Genomic DNA, 25,524 nt, shown 5'->3' on the forward strand with positions numbered 1-25,524 from the left:
ATTCTGACAACCCCATTTTAAATGGGAAATTTACGATGGTTGATGGTTCAATAACAGTTGTGCTGAGGTGTTGTTTTTTTGTTTATTTTTTCAAGATTAGCAATGGATTCAGTCTCTGCAGTCAGTGTCAACCCTTACTCTGCTTATTGGGAATTCCAGAAGCATAATGTAAATGTAAGATTAAGAAACTAATAAAATATTTTGGAATTAAAATATCATTCTATTCTGTGTTAATCTATTCTGTGGTTTGGTGGTTTTTCTAATTATTTTAGGATTGGGGCCTACAGTCCAGTTTCCAAAAGGAGAGAACATCATGACCCAGTCACACATCCTTTGAGGCATAAACGCTGATAAAAGGGGAACTTACAGGGATAGAACAAAACAACACAAATCAAATCTACATGATCACAAGATAAGAGGGCTCTAGATAAACTATATTTGAGAAATCAAATAGGGGTCTGAGGATATAGCTCAGTGGTAGAGGGTTTGCCTAGCATGCTCAAGGCCCTGAGTTCAAACACACACACACACACACACACACACACACACACACTAATAATTCTTTGAACACAGAGATAGAGCAAAGAGTCCCTGAATTATGAAGTTAATTACGGCAACTTTAAAAAGAAATGAAAAATTTTTCTTTCAGGAACTACTATTTGCCTTCTACTACATACTGGGCAAATTCTTGGGAACAGTTTAGAGCTTACAGATAAAGGAATGGTCCTGGGACAGAAGTGGTTAAGTATCTATAATATTTTCCTTACACATATCAAAATGAGTAAAAAAATGGCATAGAAACAATATTTTTGCCATTTTTCTTTTACATCCTCAAATAAGTTTCCTTTCCTTCCTTCCATTTCATATAACTTTTGACAAATTTTCTCCCTGGCAAGAAGAGAAATGAGAATACTGAATCCAGATCTTTGATTGTTACCAGCATTATGGCCTCCTGCGTTCTACCAGATGGTATAGTATCTACTGAGCAATAACTCATTTTATTAATTTGGCAAGTCTGCCTAAAGACACAAAAACTGCTCCAAAAAGTATTTGAAAAGACCAAATTGAGAGGAATTCACACTCTAAAGGGGAATAAACCTTTTTTTTCTATTATAAAGTATATAGTAACAATAGTAGTAGGTCTAAAATTTTAATATCTCCAGGTTATATTCATATTTTCCATAGCATAGAACAGGTTTCTGGGAGAAGAAAAATAACACACAAGATGGGAAACTATAAATTATACAAGAAAAGCAAATAGTAAAATGTAAAAGCCGAAATGCATTTAAAAAGTACTTACTATATGCAGTTCTAGGTAGTCCCCCAAGCCTGAAGAACTGTCCACTCGTACCAGGACTGCTTCTTTCTGAACAGTACTAAACCCTATGGCCAGTCTGTCTGCTCTTGTACTTGGCCGGTCATTAGGAGGCCACTTATACGTGATTTGTCCTCCACCTTTGCTAAAGATATACGTTGTCCCAGCTGTAAAACAAAAACCAAAACCAATTAGTCCCAATACATCCAATCCCCACTTTCCCATGTTTCTCAAGTTCATGTATCAGTAAAGCATTAGTTTTACACACAAAAACTACGGCAAAGCAAATAATAAATTTCAATCAAACATGCTCAAGAAAGAGGACAGAGTTTTTTTAAAAGAAATAGAAAAGCAGCTCCGTTTTTAATACACTCATTAAATCTACCAGCAGGTGTTTCAGAACAAACAGTCGATTACGTCTCTTTCCATTGAGTTAGACAAGTATGGAATGTAATGGGGTTTTATTTCTTCCTGTCAGTTTTTAAAATAGTTTAGTAGGAAACATTGACTAGAGGCTTCCAAAAAGCAGCAGAGACATATATCAACTTGTTTCTGAAACAAGAACTGCATGTAGATGTGACAGGGTCATACAACATTGTGGAACAAATCACAACAAATACTCTGAGAATCAAACTTTTATGGGGAAAAGTTCCATTCACATGTGACAGATGATAACTAATGAATGAAGAGCCATAAGCCCCAGTAGTCATGTCAAGAAAATACAGATAATAGATTCTATCTATACCAGTCAAGGCTTATGTAACAAGCAACATCTAATGGCTGTCAAACTATTCAGCACTTCCCTATCCCACCAAAGTGAATACTAGTTACAGCACTGAGAATAATGTCAGATCTCATTTTGTGAGTGTTCAAATTTTACTTCATGTTAGTGATATCAGTAAATTAGCCAACTTAATTTAAAAAAGGGTTTTATTTCAAACAGCGTCCAAATACCCAGAAGCTCTACTTCATTGCACTACTAACAATGCATTCTCAATGAAGGCAATAAAATGAATTCCTTGAGTGACTATATTCAGAAGAGACTTGCAAAGATTTACACAGAGGAGAAGGAAAAAGAGAACTTCCTCTACACTAAAGGAGACTATAGAAATGTTTATTTAATTAGCCTAGGAACAGGTGTTAAGGATAATTCATAAAGAAGAGTATAGCCTTCCAAAACAAAGAATGAAGACAGGGATTCAGTGTGTACCTACTATGATGGATGTCAACTTGACTGAGTCATGGGGGTGCTAAAATAGCTGGTGAAGCATTATTTTCAGGCTTATCCTGAAATCCTGTTTCTAGAAGAGGTAAGCATTTGAATTGAAGAACTGAGTAAAGCAGGTGGTCCCATCCAATGTGAGTGAACATCACCCAATTCACTGAAGGCCTGAATAGAACAAAAGGTAGAGGAAAGTTGGATTTTCCTTCTATCTTTGCCTGACTGCCTATGCTGGGACGTCAGTTTTCTCCTGCTGTCAGGAATTCTGGTTCTTAATTCTTCAAACCCAGACTAGTCTATACCATTGGGTTTCAGGCCTTCAAACTGCATCCCTGGATTTCACAGGTCTCCATCTTTCAAAAGGTGCTTCTCATATGTACAAGATTAGGTAGTTAGGAAATAGAATATTCCATATTGAATTTATTTCTTTGGAGATCAATTATACCTACTATGTGTCAAATAAGAAAAGAAAAGCAACATTAAAAATGAAGCCACGGAATATCCTGTTTTATGGAAAAATGAATTCTACTCAGAGTTAATACCAGTGTGTAAACCTTTTATGTACACCACTATGGTGAGTTTTTGTTTGTTTGTTTGTTTGTTTTTATAGTACTAGGATTTAATCCAGGGGCATTCGACCACTGAACTACATACCCAACCTTTTTTTTTTCTTTTTTATTTTGAGACAGGTTCTCACTAAGTTGCCCAGGCTGGCCTTGAACTTGAAATCCTCTTGCTTCAGTCCCCTAAGTAGCTAGTGTTTCAGAAAGGTGCCACTATGCCTCACTCAGGAATGTGTTTTTTTTCCCCCACAATTTTAATTTGGTACATTATAATTGTACATAATGATGGGACTTGTTTCAGCAATATGCTTTAAAAATATCTATACATTAAATTTATATGATGACCAATTTGCCACATTTGCACATAATTATACACCTGACAGATTTTGTGCTTTTAGGTTGGGGTGGGGGCAACCAAACTTTTTTTACATCTCAGATGTATCCATGGTCCCTTGATCTTCAAAGACCTCTATAATAAGTGTAAAACAATATTAAGGGTATAATATATTTAATATTATATTTAATATTAAGAGTATAATATATTTAATATTAAGGGTAAAAAAATATATTTAAGGGTAAAATAATCCCTTGATATATAGACCCTTGGTAGATATATCCAACAAACAAGTCAGAAGACAGTTGGATGTAAAAGTATTAAAACCAGAATATTGTTTAAATGAAATGGTATGGAGGCTGTGCACTTCTCTGTTAATTTTTTTGGATGCTAATGCATAAAAGAAGTTCATCTCTCTCATGTGAGAAAAAATAAGTCATATTTCAAAGACACCAGTCAATGTGCAAGCAAATAAAATTTGGAATATATAAACTGTATATCAGAAATGCCAGAGCTTTCCAGAGCCATTTATGTCCTACATCATCAAGTACTGTCTGGTAAATATTTTTATGCTTGCTGAGTCTTGCAGATAACTAATATTAACTATTTCAGTAAAGCATATGTTAATAAAAATAGAACATATAAAAGCTGAAATTTCTTTGAAAGGAGATGTACTGGTTGCCAGCTACCTCTGAATGCTGATATTTACTCAATGGTTAATTTACATTTTTCCTTTTGATTAACTTTGTTCTCTAATGATATGGCTGTCATGTGAAATAAAAGTTCAGAATTAGAGCTACTATGGAACAATATATATCATCTAAGAATTCAGATTTTTTTAAAATCAAAATTGACAAAAAAGTAGTATTGTAAATCAACATTACCTTAATTTCATAGCGACTTTAAAAATCACTTTCACAATGACTTTGTTCTTTTATCTATTTATGTAAAGAAAGTGGGATAAACATTACTCCCATGTTATAATTGAAGAAATTTAGCTATAAGAATTAACCTGTTATCTAAAGCTACATACTTGGTTAAGTGGCAAAGCTGATACAAAAACTAGTAGACAGACTCCTTTTTCAGTGCCTATTGTTTTTATTATTATTATTATTATTACAGAAATGTTTCTGTCATAACAAGATGGTCAAGAAAAAGTTAATTGGATATTTCAGTCTGAAATTTTCAAGGCCAACTGTTACAACATTCTAATAGGGTCTCATGTTCATAAAGTGTCTTTTGCACCTGAAGCTCTTATACTCTCCTTTTGCCTCAAAATGCTTTAAAACATACAAACAAACAACAACAACAAAAAAACATGTAAATGTGAAATGACAGAACATTTAATATATTCAAGATAATATTAAGTTGGAATACATTTCCCAAACTTCTGGAACTGTAAATGTTTCTAGTCATACAGTTATAAACCTTAGATGATTATGTCATAATATTACTACCTCAACTTTGATTTCCTATATTATTTACTAACTACCCATTTTCAATATGTGGTAAGACTTGGTAAATAGCATGAGATTCGCTAATTTTTAGTTCTTTAGGTTTGACTAAAACAAAGAAAAACAATTTTACAACTATCTATCTGCCAAACCTTGAGACCATTTCTAGTTTCCTTTTTCTCCAGAATCAGATATCCAGTCCTCCCACAACTCTGTTTTATCTACTTCCAGAGGTATCCTAATTTCTTTTTATAAAATTTACTTTGCATCAAACTTGAAAAAATTTCCTATATTCAAAATTCTCCCTTTAATACAGCAATATTTATTCTTGTAATCATATATTGTCAGTCATTTGACTGAAGTTTCAAACCCTAGCTCATTTATGCTCATTTTTCTTATGTGAATCAAGGGTAAAAATGCTTATTGCAGAAGAGGAACTTAGAAACTAAGGATGTAAACTCTGGACTTAGTCAGACCTGGGTTCAAATTTCAACTTTATTATTTACTAACTATGTAACCTTAACAAGTGATTTATTTTAAGACATGGGGTTTTTATCTTTAAAAAAACAGGAATAGCAGCATTACCTTACAGAACTTCTGTCAGCATTAAATGAGATATTGCATAGTAACACCATACTCCAATTCCCAGAATATGGTAAATGCCCAATAAATCTTAGAACAATTGGGATTGTGTATATGTGTGCATGTGTATGTGTTATAAAAATACAAAATAACATTGCAATATTTTTGTTTTATTTTAACAGAAGAGCCTTTAGGAAAGTTTGATGTATTTGAAAGTAATGTTCAAATCAAATACTTAAAAAAAAAGAATGTGGCAGTTTTATTAATCTTTCCAGTATTTCATTCTCTGAATAGCAATTTTTTATATATAGTATTATTTATATGCACTATTATTATATGCACTAATAGTTGACAATGGAAGTGATATTAAACTGTATCACATGGGAGCTTTCACGAGAAAAAGAATATTAGTTCATTACCATAAAACATCTAGAATGGAAAGATTTATAATATGAGGCAAAATAGTCACTTGACTATTAAATAAAGAGGTAAGCATACATAAAATGAGCTGCAAACTAGCTTTACATTTTAAATTTTATTTTTACAGAAAGATGTTTTCTTTTATTATGTAAGTGAATTAAATGTGCAGTGGTAGTACATCTTAACCACGGTGGTGATTTTTATCATCGTGGAGAGGAGCGTGAAGAAATGTGTTGCCTTTCTATTAATGCATGTTTCTATATAATAAGTGCTAACGCATCAGTGCCATGACTCCTAATCAATATATTGCAAACTAACCTTGGCATTTATCACATGTGCAACGTATGGATGATTCAAACTTAAAGTGGTTTTCAGCAATCTCTACATTTAAGGTCTGTAGCAAGTCTATATTACTTACTTTGTCATTGACAAAGCTGGCTCCATCAGATGCAAATTTAGCAATGTCAACACACTTTAAACTAAAAGAAACATTTGTAAAAATTACACATGGGTTCCCCATTCTAATGTTTGAACTGCCTGCAATGTGTAATAAGAAGTATTTTTAGATCTTCTTGAACTTATTACTTACATAAAAGGTGAGTCTCTTCCCTCCTGCTCTTTCTTACCAACCATCTCCACCCTAAATGTGCCCACTTTAACCTCACTTTGTTTTTGCAAAGTCTAATATATTACCCCAAATGGATTGAATCTGTCTGAAAATGATAACCACTCAGCCTGTACAGGTCTGTCCAGTTACTGGTTGCTCTGAATTCTTGCCACGTGAACAATAATACAATTAACTTCTGAAAAGATTAGGTTCTAACCCATAACATAAGTATGTGAATAAAAGGTTCTTTCTTGAAAGCCTATAATTCCTCAAATGTCATCCTGTAGCCAACGTGAAACATTTCCAACCATTATGTTTCTATTAACTGAAACCAGGATCTAACACTTTTTTTCCAAACTTTGCCATGCTTTCAGATGAAAATTAAAAGTAATGCAATATTAATCAATAAGCAGAGTTTTGATTCCACCTACAGTCTAGTTAAGATGTCAGCATTAAATATGAATTTTCTAGCCAGTTGCAGTGGTGTACACTTGTAATCCCAGCAGCTCTGGAGGTGAGACAGGAGGATTGCAGGTTCAAAGGCAGCCTTAACAAAAAGGATGCACTAAGCAACTCAGTGAGACTCTGTCTCTAAATAAAATACAAAATAGGGCTGGAGATGAAGCTCAGTGGTCAAATGCCCCTGAGTTCAATCTCCAGTACTGCATCCCCCACACCCCCACATTCAAAATCATGGGAAACTTTTCAAAGTCACCTAGTCTAGGTTTATGGTGGGAAGAAAACCAAGCTACTGGTAGACCTTTTGCCAATTAGATTACGAAACCTACCACAAAACCACAAAGACAACATAGTGATTCAGAGCTAAAAACAAAACCAAGCAAAATAGTCCCACAACCAATAATCCTAAGAACATCAAATGTTTATGTCTTCCCTTCTGAAACTGGACTCCCTCAAGCAGTAAGTGAATTTTATTAAAAAGTCTCTGGGAAGTAATTCAGAAATCGATTTGCATTAGAGCTATAGGCAGAAGGGAGGGAGACAGAAGAAATCATACCATTACATTCTTTAAGAGAAAAAAAAATGTTTGAAAGAGCATTAAATAAGCTATGTAAATTCTTGATTAATTAGTAACTATGCAGTAAAAGTTGAAGACATCATTATGTCCTTATTTCAAAATTTCATTGTCAAAGTTCTGAAATTTCAGATTAAAACAGAAATTGCCCAAGTAGAGCAGCCAAATGTGAGGTCAGTTCATCCAGTAAACCAGCTACCCACTCATCCAACTGAGACCAGGGCAAAAGACAGGTAACTGATTTTCAAAGAAAAGGAAATGCATAGATAACACTCCCCACTACCCCTTGCTAACAGCCTCTAGGGGAAGAAAAGGATCCACTTTCCAACACAAACAATGACCCCCTGGAAGGCTCTTTTCCTGCCTTTTGGCCACTTGGGCATCAAAACAAAGGAAACCTGAATCTATAAAAGAAGCAAGACACCCGCAGTCCCTTGGGCACCAGTTCTGGACCCCCTTCTCTCTCTCTCTCTCTCTCTCTCTCTCTCTCTCTCTCTCTCTCTCTCCATCCCTCCCTCCCTCCCTCCCTCCCTCTCCCCAACCCCCCCACCACCACCTTTTTAAATAAAATCTGCTTTTTACTCTTGCCTCAGCATTTCTCTGCTGTTCAATCTTCATTTCTCTGCTGCTGGGGGAATAAGGATTAACCAGATCCTGATTTTCAAGACAGGTTTCATGTTTATTCATTCCTTTATCAGGACAGGTTGCTGTAGAAATCACTGAAATTCTTATGAAACATTGTCCAGTCTTAAAATTATTTAGATAGACAGCCTTTGCATCAGAACACATGGTTCCAAAATTAAGACTACAAGCTGATCACACTAGTGTGAACTACTGCCTTCCATGTACTTGGAATCTAAGAGGGACCCAGGTGCTATGGAGAAGGTTAAGAAAATCATGCAAATATAAGCAAATATCTTTCTATATACATTATTGATATTTGAATGTATGGAAACTGATACACATTGTGGTGATGAAAGAGAGTAGTCAAAAGACAGAATGGTGGGAATTTTGAAGGGCCTAGGCCTCATATCTTAACCAAATCCTATATGAGATTATTTTGAGAAGTTTCTTAGACTGAAAGCCAGATGTTTTGTTGAAGAAATGAATTTCATTCAAAATAAGCAGAGGGGCTTTTTGAGCAAAACAAATAAATACAATACAATGCTGAGACAATAGCAAAGGGGTACTGCTAGAGATAGAGACTACAAATGCAACAAAACAGCAACATTTAAGAATAAAAACATCTGTACACATAATAAAATTAATTAAGCATTTACTATGTCTAAAACAACACAACAAATTCTGGAGGTGATAAAAAGTTACACACCATCCCTCTAAAAGCTGCAACTCTCATTACTGGTTCAATCAGATATCAACTTCCTGAATTCTCTTTCATCTTTCAGTTCTTATAGACATAGTTCATGTTTGCATCATTTTCAATTTAAACACTGTAACAAATAGTCATCTCTATTGATCTGGTAACTTCCTGCCTGTCCTTAATAAAAATCCACCTAACAAACCAATATTGAATATGTTTTTTGAAATAATATCTCTAATTCTTCCTCTATTCTAAGACTTTCAATAATTAAACCATTGTCTACCACATAAAGAATCTGTCTCATAGAAACTTTGAATAGCCCCCATATAAACTAAACCTAGAGAATTCACTTACCTCCCAAAATAATCCTAAATTCTTTCTGGAGAAAATAACATTTAACAAGGTTCCAGAAAGATAAGAGCTAATTTTGTGGGCAGCATTTTCATGAAAAAAGGCAAAGAGGGCACAAAATGTTTTCAAAGAATAGGGAGCAGATTCACCTATAGAAGTGGGGAATCACTTTTTCTTTTAGAAGGAGATCTATACCTTTTTAATCGCCACTATTTCCTATCCCTGTGTCTCCTGAATTAAAACCTAAGATAAATACAGAGAAGAAACCATACAGTAGAAATTAGGACTATTCAAGGTCAGTGTTAAAAAGAGATTAGATAAGTTCTAGTATGTTATTATATTAAAAATTCTATGAAATGCAAATTTTCTCTAATAAGGAGTCAACAGAGCAAAAACAGAAAAATGTGATGTTAATAAGAAAGAAACTACATTTAATGAGTGTTGTGATGACATTTTGCTGTTTATCACAAATCATTTCCTTGCAAATCTTCATCAGAAGGGAAACAACTTCCCATTTTTTAAGTGCTAGCCTATGCTTAGTAGAAAAGGTAACAGAAGTAAAATAAAATGTGTAACTTTGATTATTCATTCTTCAACTTACACTCTGTAACAGCTTATGAAGATGACAGCCAGTTCTGTGAGGTATCAATCCACATATTTTCATAATGACCATTAAAAGAAGGAAAAGTAAATAAATAAAATTGAGAAGTTAGGCCACTTACTTTGACAAGTAATTGTGGGTAGTTACAAGATTTAAAAGCTCAAAATGGAAGTGATTGAGCCCATGAAGATCTTTAGCTAATAAAATTCAACAAGGAAATTAATTTTGAAAGTGATAGATTAAAAAAAAGCTTCTCTATGGAGATCTTTATATTTCACCACCCTATGAAGATTATATAACTCTGTGTAAGAGTTATTTTTGAAGTTGAAATGATTGAAACATTATAGTGTGGATTAAAGTGCCAAATCAGACCTGAAGCAAGTCAGGATCAAACCTTTCTTCTTTTGTATTTGGTTCACAAAATTCTATCTTCCTAGACAGAAATTATAAGGTAGTTTCAATCTGCACCTCAGATCTTTGAACACTCAAGTCCCAAACCTCAAAAGACACTTAAGTTGAAAACATGGTCTTTAAGTGGAGGAGGCTTCAAAGGGCTTCTATGGAAATGGCCAAGAAAGATCTATAGGACAAAAACCATAGGGCCCTCAGGGTGAAGGAGGCTTCCAATTTAAACAATCTGCAGTGTTGGGCTCAATTTTATATGTTTGTTTCATTTAAAATTGGTTATTGTATTCAATGAAGTTTGTATACCATCTGTCTTTGAAGTGATTTAAATTAAGTTTTACAGCTCTTATGGGAAAGAGAGACCATTTCTAAACTCTGTATAGTCTGCTTACAACCATCAATCACTAATTAGAATTAATTATTAAGACTTCAATTCCTTTTTTTTTTCTAGTAGTCTAAATCATTTATCAAAGGATGACATGGATTTCTGTTCCTTCTTTGGGATACTGAAGTCATAGTCATATGACTTTGGGGTAGATGCTACTGACATGATGATTTTAGTTAGATGTGTAACAATAATGCTATCTAAAAGCTACATTTAACCAAGAGAGCAGTATTTTTGGAACAGCAGGCAGTATAAAAGTGCTTTGTGAATATTAACATATTCTAGCAAATTAGTTTGCACTCATTATCATAAGCAATTACTTACTGTTTAGATGCAGCTTGTTTTAAATTGGCAAGCAATTTGCAAGAATTAAAACACAACATAGAGAGTTTTCTGAAAATTCAACAATATCCTGAGACAGATGATGTTCCCAGGTTCACAGAGCACGTGCCAAACATGGTTGCCCATGAAACATATTTAGTATTAAAAAATAGTTAGGTGGCTACCTGGACTTTAAATGAAAGTTTTTTGTTAGAATATTATCAATAAAATTGTACAAGGGGGAAGGCTTTGCTTTCTAAAAATGAACTGTATGCCAATTTGACTAAAATTCAGTACTTCAATAACCCATTGGTTGCTTGTGGTGGCACACACCTGTAATCCCACCTGCTTGGGAGGCTGAGGCAGAAAGATCACAAGTTCAAAGCCTACCTAAGCAATTCAGTGAGACCCTGTCTCTAAATAAAATACAAAATAGGGCTGGGGATGTGTTTCAGTGGTTGAGTGCCCCTGAGTTCAATCCCCAGTACCCCCCCAAAAAAATAAAATAAAATAACCCATTGCATTGTCCTGAGTTTTTTTTTTTTTTTTTTTTTTTGGGGGGGGGCTACCCAATCTGTCCTTTGTAAGAAGTGTCTGTTATCTTTCTCATTCTCTTCATTAATCTCTAGTCAATATTCTCTATTGATGTTCACCACTATTCAGTTTATCGGCTTTAATAGCAGAAGTCTTGAGGGTTAGCAGGCTATGCTGTCTTGCTAGAATCTGCCTTTCCCATTCTCCCTTGCAGCTTGAAGGGGTCATATAACCAAAGTGGTAGCCAAAGATCATGGGCCAAGTTGATATGCAATTTTCCCAGTTTGGGCCCTGAAATACCTGTACTCTCCTGCCCATTTCCCTCTTTCTTCTCGCTGACTGGTGACAGAAAGGGAGCTGCTTCTTTAGACTCAGAAAAGGAGAAAGCCACAGGGTGAGAAAGGCAGGCTTCTATCCTGAGACCATTAAACTGTAACTACTTTCATCAGAAGAACTATCTTATATTTTGGTCAGACCTGTGCATTTCGGGTCTCATTTTTACAGACAAGGGTGTTGATATAGCTTTTAAAATAAAATGACAAAACATTTCCATGTGGTCTTTTTCATCTTCATGAAAATTAAATAAATTTGATAGGTAAGCTATAATTATCTCCATTTCACAAATTCAAAAGAAAGTAGTATTCACAGAGATAAAATAAAGTGTCAGTGATCATAAAGTAATTTGAAACTTTTGCTATCAAACCTTCCATAAAAGGTTGGTAATAATCTATTACCTGTTTTATAGTAAACTGATGTTTCTCACCCTGGCAGTTCTACGGGAGGTCATATGTTTTTATGGATTTATCTTATTCCCCATTTCTTTTCTCCCTTACAAAACCAAAATGGCATATGTTAGCAAAACAATTTAAAGGATGTTGCTTAGAAGCCAGAAGCAAAGTAAAATTAACAGACCCACATAGGCCTCTTGGCTTGAATATAGAGCATTTACTTTAAAAAATTAGAATTAATTTGGCCCTGTAAGGTATAAATTCTACTAATTCCCTCACAGTCTCACAACTAGGAAAAGTCTTTGTCAAGGGCCAGTGAGTCATCCCTTGGAGTATAATCATCAGGGAAGATTGTGGTCTTGTCTCCCAGTCTCCCCAGAAGTGAAGGAGCATAATTTCTACAAGTGTCAACTAGGAAACAGATGACCTCATAATACTAAACTCTCCCACTCCCCAAAACATCCGTCAATATTTTCAAACCAGGTGTGAAAGTTTAAAAAGTCTTCTGCCTTTTGTTTCTGTGGAGCTGAGTTCAATTTCTCTCCCTTGTTCTTTTCCTTGTTTGTTTAACTTGTTGAGTACCAATTTTCTTTCATAACCCACGGATCATATTATTCTGCCATTTAAGCCAGCCAGAAAAAGCAACAGTAACCCAGTCAAATTAAAAAAAGGGAAAGTCTTTCTTTGTCTGAATTTCAATTTGTCATCCTCAGACAAAAATCTCTCTTGCATAGAAAGTAAACAAAAGTATTATTAGGAGGCTAAGTAGACATTTTACTTGGAGATATTTTTATGCAATAATCAAAATGTTAAATAATGTTGTACAGCAATATTCTCAGGAACATTCACCTAGAGTGAATGATAAGAGAGATGACTTCTGTGCAAAGCAGGGAGCATCTATCTCCATTTCCTGATAATAGTCATGGCAAAAACAAATACATAATTATCAATTGAGTACCATCCACATATTTCATTTTTATATTGGTGTTATATTGTTTGTTTTTCAAAATAACATTTTATCTTGATGATAAGAACTATTCTTCATGGTACCTTGTTTTTACCTTGAAGCCTAGAATATCACAAGGTACTTCACAGATAACAAGATTTGATGTGGCGAACAAAATAAAATACATAATGTCCACAATTATTTTGATGATGCCTTTGTTTTCCTCTGGTGTTTTAGAATCAAGTATCTCTATGCTATTCATATAATACAGAATTTATTATTGGGAAGAAGGATAACAAAGAAAAGTCCAATGTCTTAAAATCTGTATTTCAGCAACTTTTCTCAATGTCTTGAAAAGAAGTATAATCTGGAAAATGCCATCAAAGTGTAACAAATTGAGAGTACTAAGGAAAGAGACCATTGCAAATGGAATGTAGTAGCTGATTTTTTTTCTTCTTTTCAAATGTTAACTATGGAATAAAAACAAAATGTTTAATTTAGGGTTGCTATATTTATATGCTACTTTAGAGTAAAAAAATTATATATTCATGTAATCATATACATTTACAAACTTTTTTTCCAAGATTAGCAAGTGTGTACTTAAAATTGATACAGTATAAGAAATATGGATATGGTGTTCTCTAATCATAGGCCAGTTTTTGGATAACTAATACCACCACATTTGGGAACAGACAAAGTAAAATAATTAAACCGAACAAATGAAAATCAAAGAAATTCCCTTTGCAAAATGATCTAAAGAAAATTCAGACTTTTCAAAACCAAATAAGCAGTTTACAAACCAAAGAAAATGTATCAAGCTGGGAGTCACTTATTCTTATGTAAATAAACACCTAAAATAGTTATAAAGAGGCATTTTAAAGGATAGAAAAAGAAAACATTTTTTTTTCTTGCAAGATGTTACTGGCTTTTCTAGCAATTTGAAAACCTCATATCAATAAAATTTAAAGCATTTCTGAATTTTTCTACCTTTCTATTATTAGTGAGCAATATTTATTCTGTATTCATTTGCCATGTCCTTACTTATTTGGCAAATGCCATTCTCTGTTCCATGTACTATGTTTTATGTTTCAAGCTGTAAATTTCCAAAATAGTCATTTTCCCTTCCCTTCTCACCAAAATAATATGAAACCATAGAATTCACACTGTCCTCATCCATGAGTAGGATATATAGAATGAATTCAGTTGGAAATGACAGTTTCCACTGTAACCTTCTAAGCCATTCCCCCCAAAAGCTGATCACAGGTTTCAGTGCCCATAAAGAAATGAGAGTGTGCTGGAATAAGTAAGTGTACAGGAAAGTAATACAGCAATGTCCTCGTTGCTCACCCTGGCAGAAGCAGTTAGCATGCTGTTTATTATCTTCTGCTCATATGCTTCTCAAATAATTTCCAGCATATCAAAGAGACCAAGAAATACAGGGTTTATATTAAAGCAAAAAGAGAATCAAGTGGAAGATTTTAATTGGGGAAATAACATGATCACTTCTGAATTTTAGCAAGGTTATCTTGGCTTCTATGTAGAAAACATGATGGATGAAAAGAAGCTTAGGCAAGGAGTCCCTTCAGAGGATCATTTTCACAAAAACAAGAATAAATTATAATGACCTAAACTAAGACAGTTTGCCAGTGAGCCCAGGAAAAAGTAGACATATGTGAGAAGCATAAGGGAGGTCATGTAAGGATTTTTGCAGGGAGGGCAGAGGGAAGAAACCAAATGTCACAGTTGGGTCACAGACCTGCAAATTTTGGGGATGCTATGTCACACACTGAGACAGGAAATATCAGAGAAGGAATGAGATGCTTGAGGAATGATTACATTTGTTTTTTCATTCGTTTGTTTAAGTGACCACCTTCTTCCAAGTGAGAATATTCTATCTTTGTAGTCCTACAATATTTAGTACATGAAAAGTGTACACACAAGAGGTTTTTCAGTCTCCTGCCAACTGATCACACACGTAAGTTAGAAGAGATATTCAAATGAAAATCTTGTCAGAGCTTTTTATCAAAATAAAATTTGCAAGACCATTAGTCATAAAAACAACTATCTTTTATTCATCTCCTTTAAAATATTCTCAAAATATAATATTATGGTTTTAATGTGATTTTTCCATGAAACGCATATGAATTGGCTATATTTGTCATCAGAACATTTGCAAAGTTCTCTTTCTTCTGATAATTTTAAGAAATTGTTTTATGGAAAAAGCTTTCCTATACTATATTGTCCCAGCATGTCTTTTTGCTCTATTGCTATTTTGTTCTCTGCATATAATTGCCTGGCTAACTTATTGTGCTTAGTTGATTTTCTTTCTCTGCTCATCAAGGTTTTCTTAACTCTTTTCTGCATGGAGAGCACTCTAGTAAATACAGGGTTGTCAGTTTAGCCATCACACTGCATAGGTGAGCAATCCAGTCACATGTAAGAATACTGGCTGAGCTTAAGCTCAAATCCCGGCATCTGTAGTTCAAGTTCATTTATTTGCATTTCTTCCACCATTTAATAGTGGGAGGAGAGAAATGATAGAGTGAATTACTATTAGAAAGAATGCTCTATACTTCAAACCAATGATCCTCAGTATAAAATATTTTAAACCTTCTTCTACAAGGCTCAGTAGTCAGTCTGTATAATAATCATTCCTCTGATCTAGTAGACCCCTCTGTATCTGAGAACATAGGGGTTGTGGCTACTAGTAGCTTATATGATGCCTTCAAGACAAAATAGAAAACAAATCTTTCTCAAAAGCTTTTAATTTCACCTGTTGATAAAGCTGCCATATTATACTGAATTTTATCATTAAAATACACTCAACTGCTCTCTCTTTGAACATTATTATTTTACATATAAAACTCTTAAGACAACAATTTAAATGAAACCACCTCCACAAGGGTACCACTTAGAAGAACAAATATGGTATCTCCTAAGGAACCCTTAGGAGTCTGTTTAAAATGGAGATTCATAGTGAGGATGTGGTGGGGGGGAAGTACACTCTTACATTGCTGGTGGCACTGCAAATTGGTGCAACCACTATGGAAAGCTATATGGAGATTCCTTAGAAAACTTGAAATGGGACCACCATTTACCCAGCTATCCCATTCCTTGGTCTATACACACAAAAAAAAAACCTTAAAATTAGCATACTACCATGATGCAGTCACATCAGTATTCATAGTAGCTCAATTCACAAAGCTAAACTGTGGAACTAATCTAGATTCCCTTCAACAGATGAATGGATAAAGAAACTATAATATACGTACACAATGGAATATTAATCAGCATTAAAAGAAAATACAATTATGACATTTGCAGGTAAATAGATGTAGTTGGAGAATATCATGCTAAGTGAAATAAGCCAATCCCTCAAAAAACAAAAGCCAAATGTTCTCTCTGATAAGTGGATGCTGATCCATAATTGGGGGGTGGGTGTCATGAGGAGAATGAAGGAATTTTGATGGGACAAAGGGGAGGGAGGGGGGATATGGAGGCAGGAAAGATGGTAGAATGAGATGAACATCATTAACCTAGGTACACGTATGACTGCATATATAGCGCAACTCTACATGGTGTACAACCAGAGAAATAAAAAGTTGTGCTCCATTTGTGTACAGAATCAAAATGCATTCTGCTGTCATACATAACTAATTAGAACAATAAAATAAAATAAAATGGAGATTCAACTCGTCTTGAATCCTATCTTTCTGCAGAATACAACCATGATCCTCAATGAGAGGGAAATCCAGAGACAAAGGAGAGAATAATAATTCCTATTCAGCTACTTTCTTTTCATGCATAGCAAACATCACTAGAAAAAAAAAGAAGTTCAAGGTTTTTTTTTTTTTTTTCCTGGAAAGAATACATTTTTGCATAGTTGAAATCAGATCAGTCACAGACCTAACTTGTGGAAATGCAACTCCTGAAAAGAAAGACAATATCAGAGCAGTGCTTATCCAAGATTCATGAAGAACTAGACAGCAGTTTCAGGCATATATTTGAAGTGCAGATTTCAACAAGACAAAAATAAATAAATTAATTAATTAATTAATAATGTGATTAAAGAAAAAAAAGACACCAGAAATTCTCAGGAGATTAACCTCTTCTCCTAGCCCTCTATGGATGCTCCAAAGCACAGATTCAATTTTGAGGCAGGTTAAATTGGGGGACCAATTGGGAATATATGATTAATGAGTTTTGTACCATCTTCTTTCTTTTCAATTGAAAAGAAGGAAAGAATCCTCAAAAAGATTTGATGGGTTTCACTGAGTCTAATACTTCCCCCACAAGATTGATTTCAGACCATAGTAAAGATAACCAGTCTACTAATTAAATATTTAATGATTTTCCCCAGAATTTGCTTAACAAATTCAGGTGACAAGAAAACCCTCCAAGGTAAAACCACAGAGGTTCATTTTTCCAGGAGTTAATGTGAAAGGTGGAAAAGTGAAAGCTCAGATCTCTTTTGAAAGTAGTAAGATTACTTTTTGGTACATGGAATGTGAAGCTGACAGAATAAAGTGCTACCTAAAATTCAGGAAGTGTACTAAAGCCAAGAAGCCTCCACAGACTTAAGCCAGGAGACAAAAACACATAAACACATTCATGGAACACAAATCCCTTTGCTTATTGCCTAAAATGAGCCATGTGTTAATTTTTCTTTTCTTTCTTTTTTTTTTTTTTTTTTTTTTTTTTTGGTACTAGGGATTGAACCCAGGGGTGATTCACCACTAAGCCACATCCTAAGCCCTTTTTATTTTTCATTTTCAAACAATGTCTCCCTAAGTTACTAAGGGCCTTAATAAATTGCTGAGACTGGTTTTGAATTTACCACCCTCCTGCCTCAGCCTACTGAGTTGCTGGGATCACAGGCATGCAGGTGTCAAATTTCAAAGCAAACAAAAGCAATGAGGTGAATTCAGTCCCCAAACAGGTCCTTTAATTTTGAAAAGATGTTAACAATATAAAAATATGTTAAAATAGAAGATCTTTTTGTTACATAAATTGAATCTTTCACCCCCTTCACTGGAACAATATCTGCACTCTGAATCTACTGATATATTCCACTTGTTCTGTGTTAAAATGAGTGAAAATAAGATTGCAAATGGACATAGTTTAAAAAAAAAAAAACATCATATCATGTGGGCTTCCACTCAACCTTGAATCAGAAAAGTATGGAAGTAGTCCTAATTCACGGCTCTGTGACTTTGCCCAAATTATTGAAACTAACCAGTAATCCTCATTTTCCTCTTCTGAAAATAAGGGGGTTGTTCCAGGTAATCCCTATGGTCATTTCCAACTCTATTCTTTGAGTTTAAAATATCATTCCACTAAAGCTGGCGTTAACCTTGAATTTGATCCCAGAGAACACTGAGCATGAAGTGGGAAGTTATATTTACTACTGAGGCACTGTAGCAGATAACACAGAATGATTTCTTTTGGCTGGTTATTTGTTTCCTTCTTATTTGATTTAATAATTATATGGAATGTTTTCTACATTTTATAGTGGGGAAATAATATAGTACTGAGTATTTTATTTCACATAATAATTCTCTTTATGATCATAGAAAATTAAGAAGTAAATATAGAGAAAAATGAGCAGAGAATTGGCTGAATATTGCTAGAAGTTAACATTTTTAATTTCTGAAATCATATATCCCCCATGACTGGATTAGCAACTCCACCCCAAATCAATACAATACAAAATCCACATAAATGACAGTCTAAAATGAGTCCTAGGTTTATTCAGGCCTAGTTGTGTAATTACGGAGGTCTTCTCATTCTAAAAACTATAATTACTGCAGTTATACTAAAAAAGGTTGGGTTAAATGTTATTAAGCAAAAACCACCCTGCCTGATTTGTTTTGTGAATACATGTTAAGATAATTTGTACTTACAAGAACAGACTCATTCCAAGCTGGAATTATTATGAACCTTAGTAGGTTCTATTATCATAAATATGACTCAGATCTAGAAAGGGATTCATTACCCTATTTCAGCAGTCAATTTAAGTTGTGAAAATATGAGGAAAAGTCAAAGCATATTCTCTCCCTTTCTGCAGTGGTAGATTCTTCAGTGGCATATTCTCTACCTGTGCACCACATTCTCCACCTTTCTAGGTGAAAAAGACCAGGTACTAACTCAGTGGTTCAAAGCTTATCAATTCCTATCCAAAGGTAATCCTACACATGTCCACCATGACCAAAGTTGTTTGTTAACATTCCTATGTTTGGGTATTTGGGGCAAAGAAACAAAGTTCATTTTAGACACCCAGTCTAATCTTTACAGTGCTACTTTTCTGGTCCGTTAGTTGCAACTTTTCAAATGTCGTTGGGCCTTTCACACCATGGAGTAGAAAACCATGTTTTCTTCTGAATCATATCATAATAACTTACAAACTGGCTAAAGTTCATCTATCATATTGCTTTTTTTTTCTTTCTGGAACTAGTTAGAGGCTAACCAACAAGATGATATTTACTGTTATTAAGGGGAACATGAACAAACACACACACACACAAACACACACACAACAGATTTATTCAAGGTCATGCAATTAGTAATCAGGAAGAACATTTTGGAATTCTTCCAGTATTTATTCCTCAGGTTTTTAAAGTGTGCTTTTCACATAACTGTTCCATATTAAGCAATAAAGAAAAATGGCAACCTGAGATCACACACACATACACACACTGAACAAATACTGAATGATAGAACTTAGGGCAGTCCTCACTGTTCACCTGAGGAATCCAAATGAAACAAATCACTCTATAGAGATTGCTATCAGATCTTCAAGCATACTAACAATGCTGACTAGCAACATTAGCCTGTTAGATGTAACAGGTCTAATTATAATATGTGATTAAATCAGTTGTCTATTGCAGAAATTGTGAAAAGTACAAAAATATAGCAAATAGGAACCTAGAACATTTGAGGGGAAATTTTATAAGATTTGTCTACTGAAAGTGAAGACAAAAAAATAAAATAAGATAAAAAATAAAGAGAAGAATAAAAACAGTGATACTGGACCAAGAAGTCATAGCATACATCTCTCTGGAGATCCCCAGCTCACTGTACCTTAGGCCTCACATCCAGTTAACAATGTCACTTGTTTAGTGGGTGCTGGTTACACTCACAGATGTCAACATAATTTTGTATCACTCTATTGATTGACTATTTGGCTTGGGACCAGCATAGACCAGAATTGGTCTAGAGGTTGTTCTCTTGGTTTAGAAACAATTTAGCAAGTGACATCGTGTGAAATCAATGGACTGTTACTGCTTTCATCTTTCTCAAGTTCAATATCATAAGGGTCCTTAAGATTTAATGAAGCTAGTCTGTTGAGTGAAGCTTTCAACCCTCTATATTTCTTCTAATGCATTAAAATGGCTTGGATGGGAAATGATTCCTACCTCCTGCAGAAGGACAACTATGCAAACCAAGAGATTAATCAATTAAGAATAACATGGCAATAAATATGTATTTAAAGTTGTTTTGTAATAAGATTTGGAATTGTATCTTTTTCCTTAAAGAAAAGAGATGAAAAAAATCCCTAGTGATTAAAAAAGAAGAAAGAAACAAAGAAAACCTGCAATTGGACACACACACACACAAACACACACACACACACAGAACCAGAATAGACAAGATTGTAGAATAGTCTCGAGGTCTCTAGAGATTCATTAAAATTTCATGACCAAGGAAAGTAGCCATTCATTCCTTCTCAAATAAAGCATTTTCAAAGCAAAATCCAAGAACAAGTAAATGACAAAACCGTCATTTCAGAAGACAGTAAATTATACTCAGAGAAAGAAAACAGGAAATATCAGGCATTGTCCTTAGCAGGAAGTTGTAACTGACAGTAAAACAACAACAAAACCCAGAAATAATAAAATAATGATAAATTGTGCAAGAGCTAAAAGAGGAGACTGTTTACACTCTAGCACAGGAATGATTTCTCTAAGTGTACAAAGAAATGGAGGCCCTTTCCCACAATGTCAGAGCACAGTTATATTTCAGTTTTCTTAATAGAGCTTTGAATGTTTTGTATAGATGACTAGAATAACACTGTGGATACATTTCAGTGTTATCTTCTACTGTCTCTGTCTTTTGGAGACCAAAAAAATGAGGACAAAACCATGGGTCAATCTCATTTCAAGGCCATATGTCTCCACTGTTTGGAATAATACCATCATCAGGACCAGCAAAATTTCATCCAACTATTTGTGAAAACAAGAAAAGGTGTAAGACCATTGATAAGATTTAACAAGCAAAGATGTATGTGTGTGTCTTCCAAAAAAATCAATTTCCAGTTTGATATTTCCAAATAATGGCCTGAAAAGAGAATTCTTGTAGGACACTCAACCAGGTATCCTAAAAAACAATGAATTTTTAATTCAATTTTATTCCAATATGTTTGATATGGAGGGATTTAATGCTAATCCTAGAAAGTCCAGACAATCAGAAAGGGTAATTATTTTCCATGTGAGATTAAACGTCACTCTCCATGTATTATAGAAACAGTATTGGAAGAGATTAATCTAGGAAGGCCTCTGACTGCACTGCCCATTTCTTCAACAAAAGCCCTCCTGTAATTAAATCCTGACACTATAAAGGCCTGGAGAGTTCTATTGCGTTACAACATGAGCTATCATTTCCTCCACAGAATGCACAAGACTGTTTCTGATACATTTGTGTGTGTGTGTGTGTGTGTGTGTGTGTGTGTGTGAAACTCCTTCCAATAGCAATTTAAGCAAGGAAGGAAAATACAGGAATCCAAGCCAAAGTATATCACAATTCTGCAGCTTCTGGTTTACTTTATCCTAAAGAAGGTCCACTGCCACAATTAAAATAGAAGGATGTCAAAGGCATTTTCACAGCACATCTACCTATTAAGGGGCTACTGAAATTTCCTAATTAAAATGTAAAAATTCTACTCCTATAAGAGGTTCAATTTTTTTCCTTACAAAATAAAGAAGAGGTGATAGCTGGACACAGACCAAAGGAGGCCATCTCCAGGCATACATCCTCCTTACCATGCTCTTTCCCACTTAAAAAAAAAAAAAAAGTTATACTCAGACATCATGGAACCTAACATACACAGTTAGAATCATTTCTTTGACTTAAAGGGAATGCCAACTCTTACTTTTTCAAATGCAAGAGAGAGGAAAGTTAAAGTTAGGAAAATTGGCACATAAAGATAAAGGTTTGAGGACCATTCATGAGCTGACATAAATTTTTCCAAACCACCCTGAAATGAACAGTGTTGGTTCAACACAGCTAAAGGAAAGCAGAAACAAACCCTAACATTCAACACAAAATTATGAGGAGAGCGAGCAAATCACTATTCTGAGGTTGATATCATCTACAACAACAAAGACAAAGTGCTTTTTCCAGAAGAAGCAGGGAAGAGTCTGGTTAGGGAGTGGTAATAATAGTAGGGCAGTGGGAGAGAGAAAAGGAACAAATCAGTTGCCAACTATTGGCCAAGGTCACCTCTGACCCGGTTCATAATCCCCTCTTTTTGCCTTTCCTCCATATGGCTTTGCCTCCCAGGTCTCTGTGCCTGGCATTCATAAGGCCACTGTGAAGAGGGATGACTTCCATTTGACTGACAGGAAAGGGTTATGTGTGGTACTTAAGAAAGCATAAAAAGAATATAACTCCATTCACCTCTATCAAAATCACTTGGATCAATGGGTATAGAAAACATCACTTGCTCTTCCTTATTGTAGAAAACTGATGGAATACTCAGCTTCATCTCTGTGTACAGATAGCATAGCTACCCAGGGAATTAATTATTTGCTTTGTGCACACCTTATGATCATGTCTCGTAAAAGAACTCCCAAAGCAATCTTTTGTACAGGTCCGCTGCTATTCTGTTTTTCAGAGGCTAATGTGCTTGGTGAGGTTGTCAGAAAAAGAGAAAAAATAATCAGTTGTTTCTTTGTTTAACTAGAGAAGCAAATGAATAAGACAGGAAAGGAACAGGGATAAGCAGTTTAAGTATAAATTCAAGTCAATCCTATCTCTGACTTTATGTCTGCCTTTAGCCATGGCAAATGTTTTTCCTCATCTCTGTTTATGCATTTCAAAGAAAGCAAATTGCATTCATATGTTTTTCTCAGAAACACGGTAAGGGGTTAAGTGTATTAGTATATGTTCTTTAAAAAAGAAAATAAAAAGCTTAAAAGAAGAATGTTTATAGTGTACATATTTCTTCAATGTAAGAAGGAAACATTCATTACAATAATACCTCAATTGAAAATTGAACCATAAAACAACCCGGATGGTCCCAAAATTGAAAATAGAAAGCAATAAAGCTATCGACCCTTTTATTTTTTCAAAAGGATGAAGGGTTCTTATGTTCTTTAAGGGGCACAGGTAAGGTTAACCTGTTTTTCTGTTTGAATTAACACAACACAGGCACAACCTGATACTTGATTAGTAAAAATTAATCAAGAAATATTTATCTAATACCTATAGCATATGAGGAATTATAGAGAATACCAGAGAGGTTTATACACTAGATACATAAGAGCCATATCCAAGGGTAGGACAAATTAAGAATAATAGTCATATAAGTAATACTTAAAATCATATAAATAATACTTACATTTCAAAAGCACTCTATGACTTTTAAAATGTGTCTTACCTTGGTTACTTAATTTCACAGATATTTAACAATGTTAATATAAAAACCAGAGATCCAGAGGTTGAAGTAATTGAAAAATTCTGTGAATCTGGACCTAAGCTGGCATTTGAAAGGAGAATTAGGAATGAATAACGAAGACAGGACAGTTACAGCTGAAAACTGTGCTGGTCTTTAATTTTCATAAGCACATGTCTATAGTTCCTTAAGGACACAAATATAAGCTTTCTTATTATTATCTTTTTTAGGTTTATTACTCAACCTGACAGTGACCTACAGAGCATTTACTGAATTAATCAGTGGGGAGGATTTGTCCTTCTGTATCTCTCTACTTTTATCATTAACAGGACACTTTACAAAATAGCTGGGGAGTTTAGGATACAGCCCATGGCTATAGGATATAATTGAGGCTCACAGACTCAGTCAATCCCTTCACTTAAGGTTCATTAGCCTGGGTTCCAAGGATCCCAGGGGGTGATTCCTTCCTACTCCAAGTCCCCATAGCACACATCATCCAGATGATGTCTGCAGCACAACTTTAGCACCTCAAATGAAATATTGTCTGTGAGCTCTTTGTCTTTCAATTGGTCCGTGTTATCTCTGTCTTACCTCACTATTAAGCTTCAAAGTTCCTTGCAAATGGGAACTATGTCATCAAGATTCTTTATCTAGGCCACACAGCTTCTGGCAAATTACTTGACGTAGCATAGGTGCACAATTGATGTTGGTTTTGTGCCTCCAAGTTGCCAATACTGCTGACCATTTATTTCAAAGAAATGATGTCTCATGCCTGGATTTCAGAAGGTGATACCAAAACAACTGAATAATACCAAGCAGGCTATGTAAGTTCATAAGGTTTCTGACTATCAGATAGAAGTTGTTTAATTTAGTAATCATGGTACTCTAAATTTGGAAAAGCTAGTGAGGACTCCTCATGTTATACATGGGGAAACAGAGGGGAAGAGTATCTTCCAAGCGCATAGCTAATATTGCACAAGAAGGAAAGAAATCAACATTTGTTGTGGGCTCAGCATACGGTATGAAATTTTATTTCAATGAATAAAGAGGTACCAGATGTGGGCCACATGGCCCCCCAGCACTCCAGCTGAGATAACAATTTGGTATTATTCCAATAAGAGCCAACACAGGTGTGGAATATTGTAAACTCTTTTTGTTTTCCTTTTACTGCATTATTTCTGCCAGATATCTAGCAAAATATTTGTATTTTTGTTGTACAAAAAGAAAAGCATGCATTCAGTAGCATGGCCTGCTCTGAATTACTTAATAATGAGGTGTTTGAGCCTGCAGTTCACCATGAATATGCCAAACAAACCTTTTGTTAGTTTTAATTACTCCTAAAATACACAGGAAAAATGAACATTCTCTATCACTTTTTCCTCCAGCTCTTGATTTAGCCGTTTGAATTTTCTACTCTGAGCCAAAGAAGCCACTGATGGCTCACAATACCTTCTATATTTACTCTCCTCAGTCTACTTAAATAGACTTACTCTTGACACTTTTGCTCCTTACCTTATCAGAATCCCTCCTACTTCAATGAATAGGAAAGACAGTAGAATGTATCAGACATAATTTTCCTATGTTCATATGTGAATACACAACCCGTGTAACTCCACATCATGTATAACCACAAGAATGGGAAGTTATACTCCATGTATGTATGGTACGTCAAAATACACTCTACTGTTATGTATATCTAAAAAGAACAAATAATTTTATAAAAGAATCCC

At 34.6% G+C, this 25,524-nt stretch overlaps 1 protein-coding gene across 6 annotated transcripts in view; it reads right to left on the minus strand.

Moving 5' to 3' along the window:
- The window catches only part of Nrxn1 (neurexin 1), a 1,089,464-nt gene that overhangs the window by 301,996 nt on the left and 761,944 nt on the right, over positions 1-25,524 (minus strand). For all 6 annotated transcript variants that reach the window (XM_071601560.1, XM_071601558.1, XM_071601559.1 and 3 more), the window contains one exon: positions 1,301-1,482. In XM_071601560.1, the coding sequence (XP_071457661.1) occupies positions 1,301-1,482 (182 nt within the window). The remainder of the gene's footprint in view (positions 1-1,300; positions 1,483-25,524) is intronic.

This window comes from Marmota flaviventris, chromosome 14 (assembly GCF_047511675.1).
Source record: "Marmota flaviventris isolate mMarFla1 chromosome 14, mMarFla1.hap1, whole genome shotgun sequence".
NCBI classification, from domain to species: Eukaryota; Metazoa; Chordata; class Mammalia; order Rodentia; family Sciuridae; genus Marmota; species Marmota flaviventris.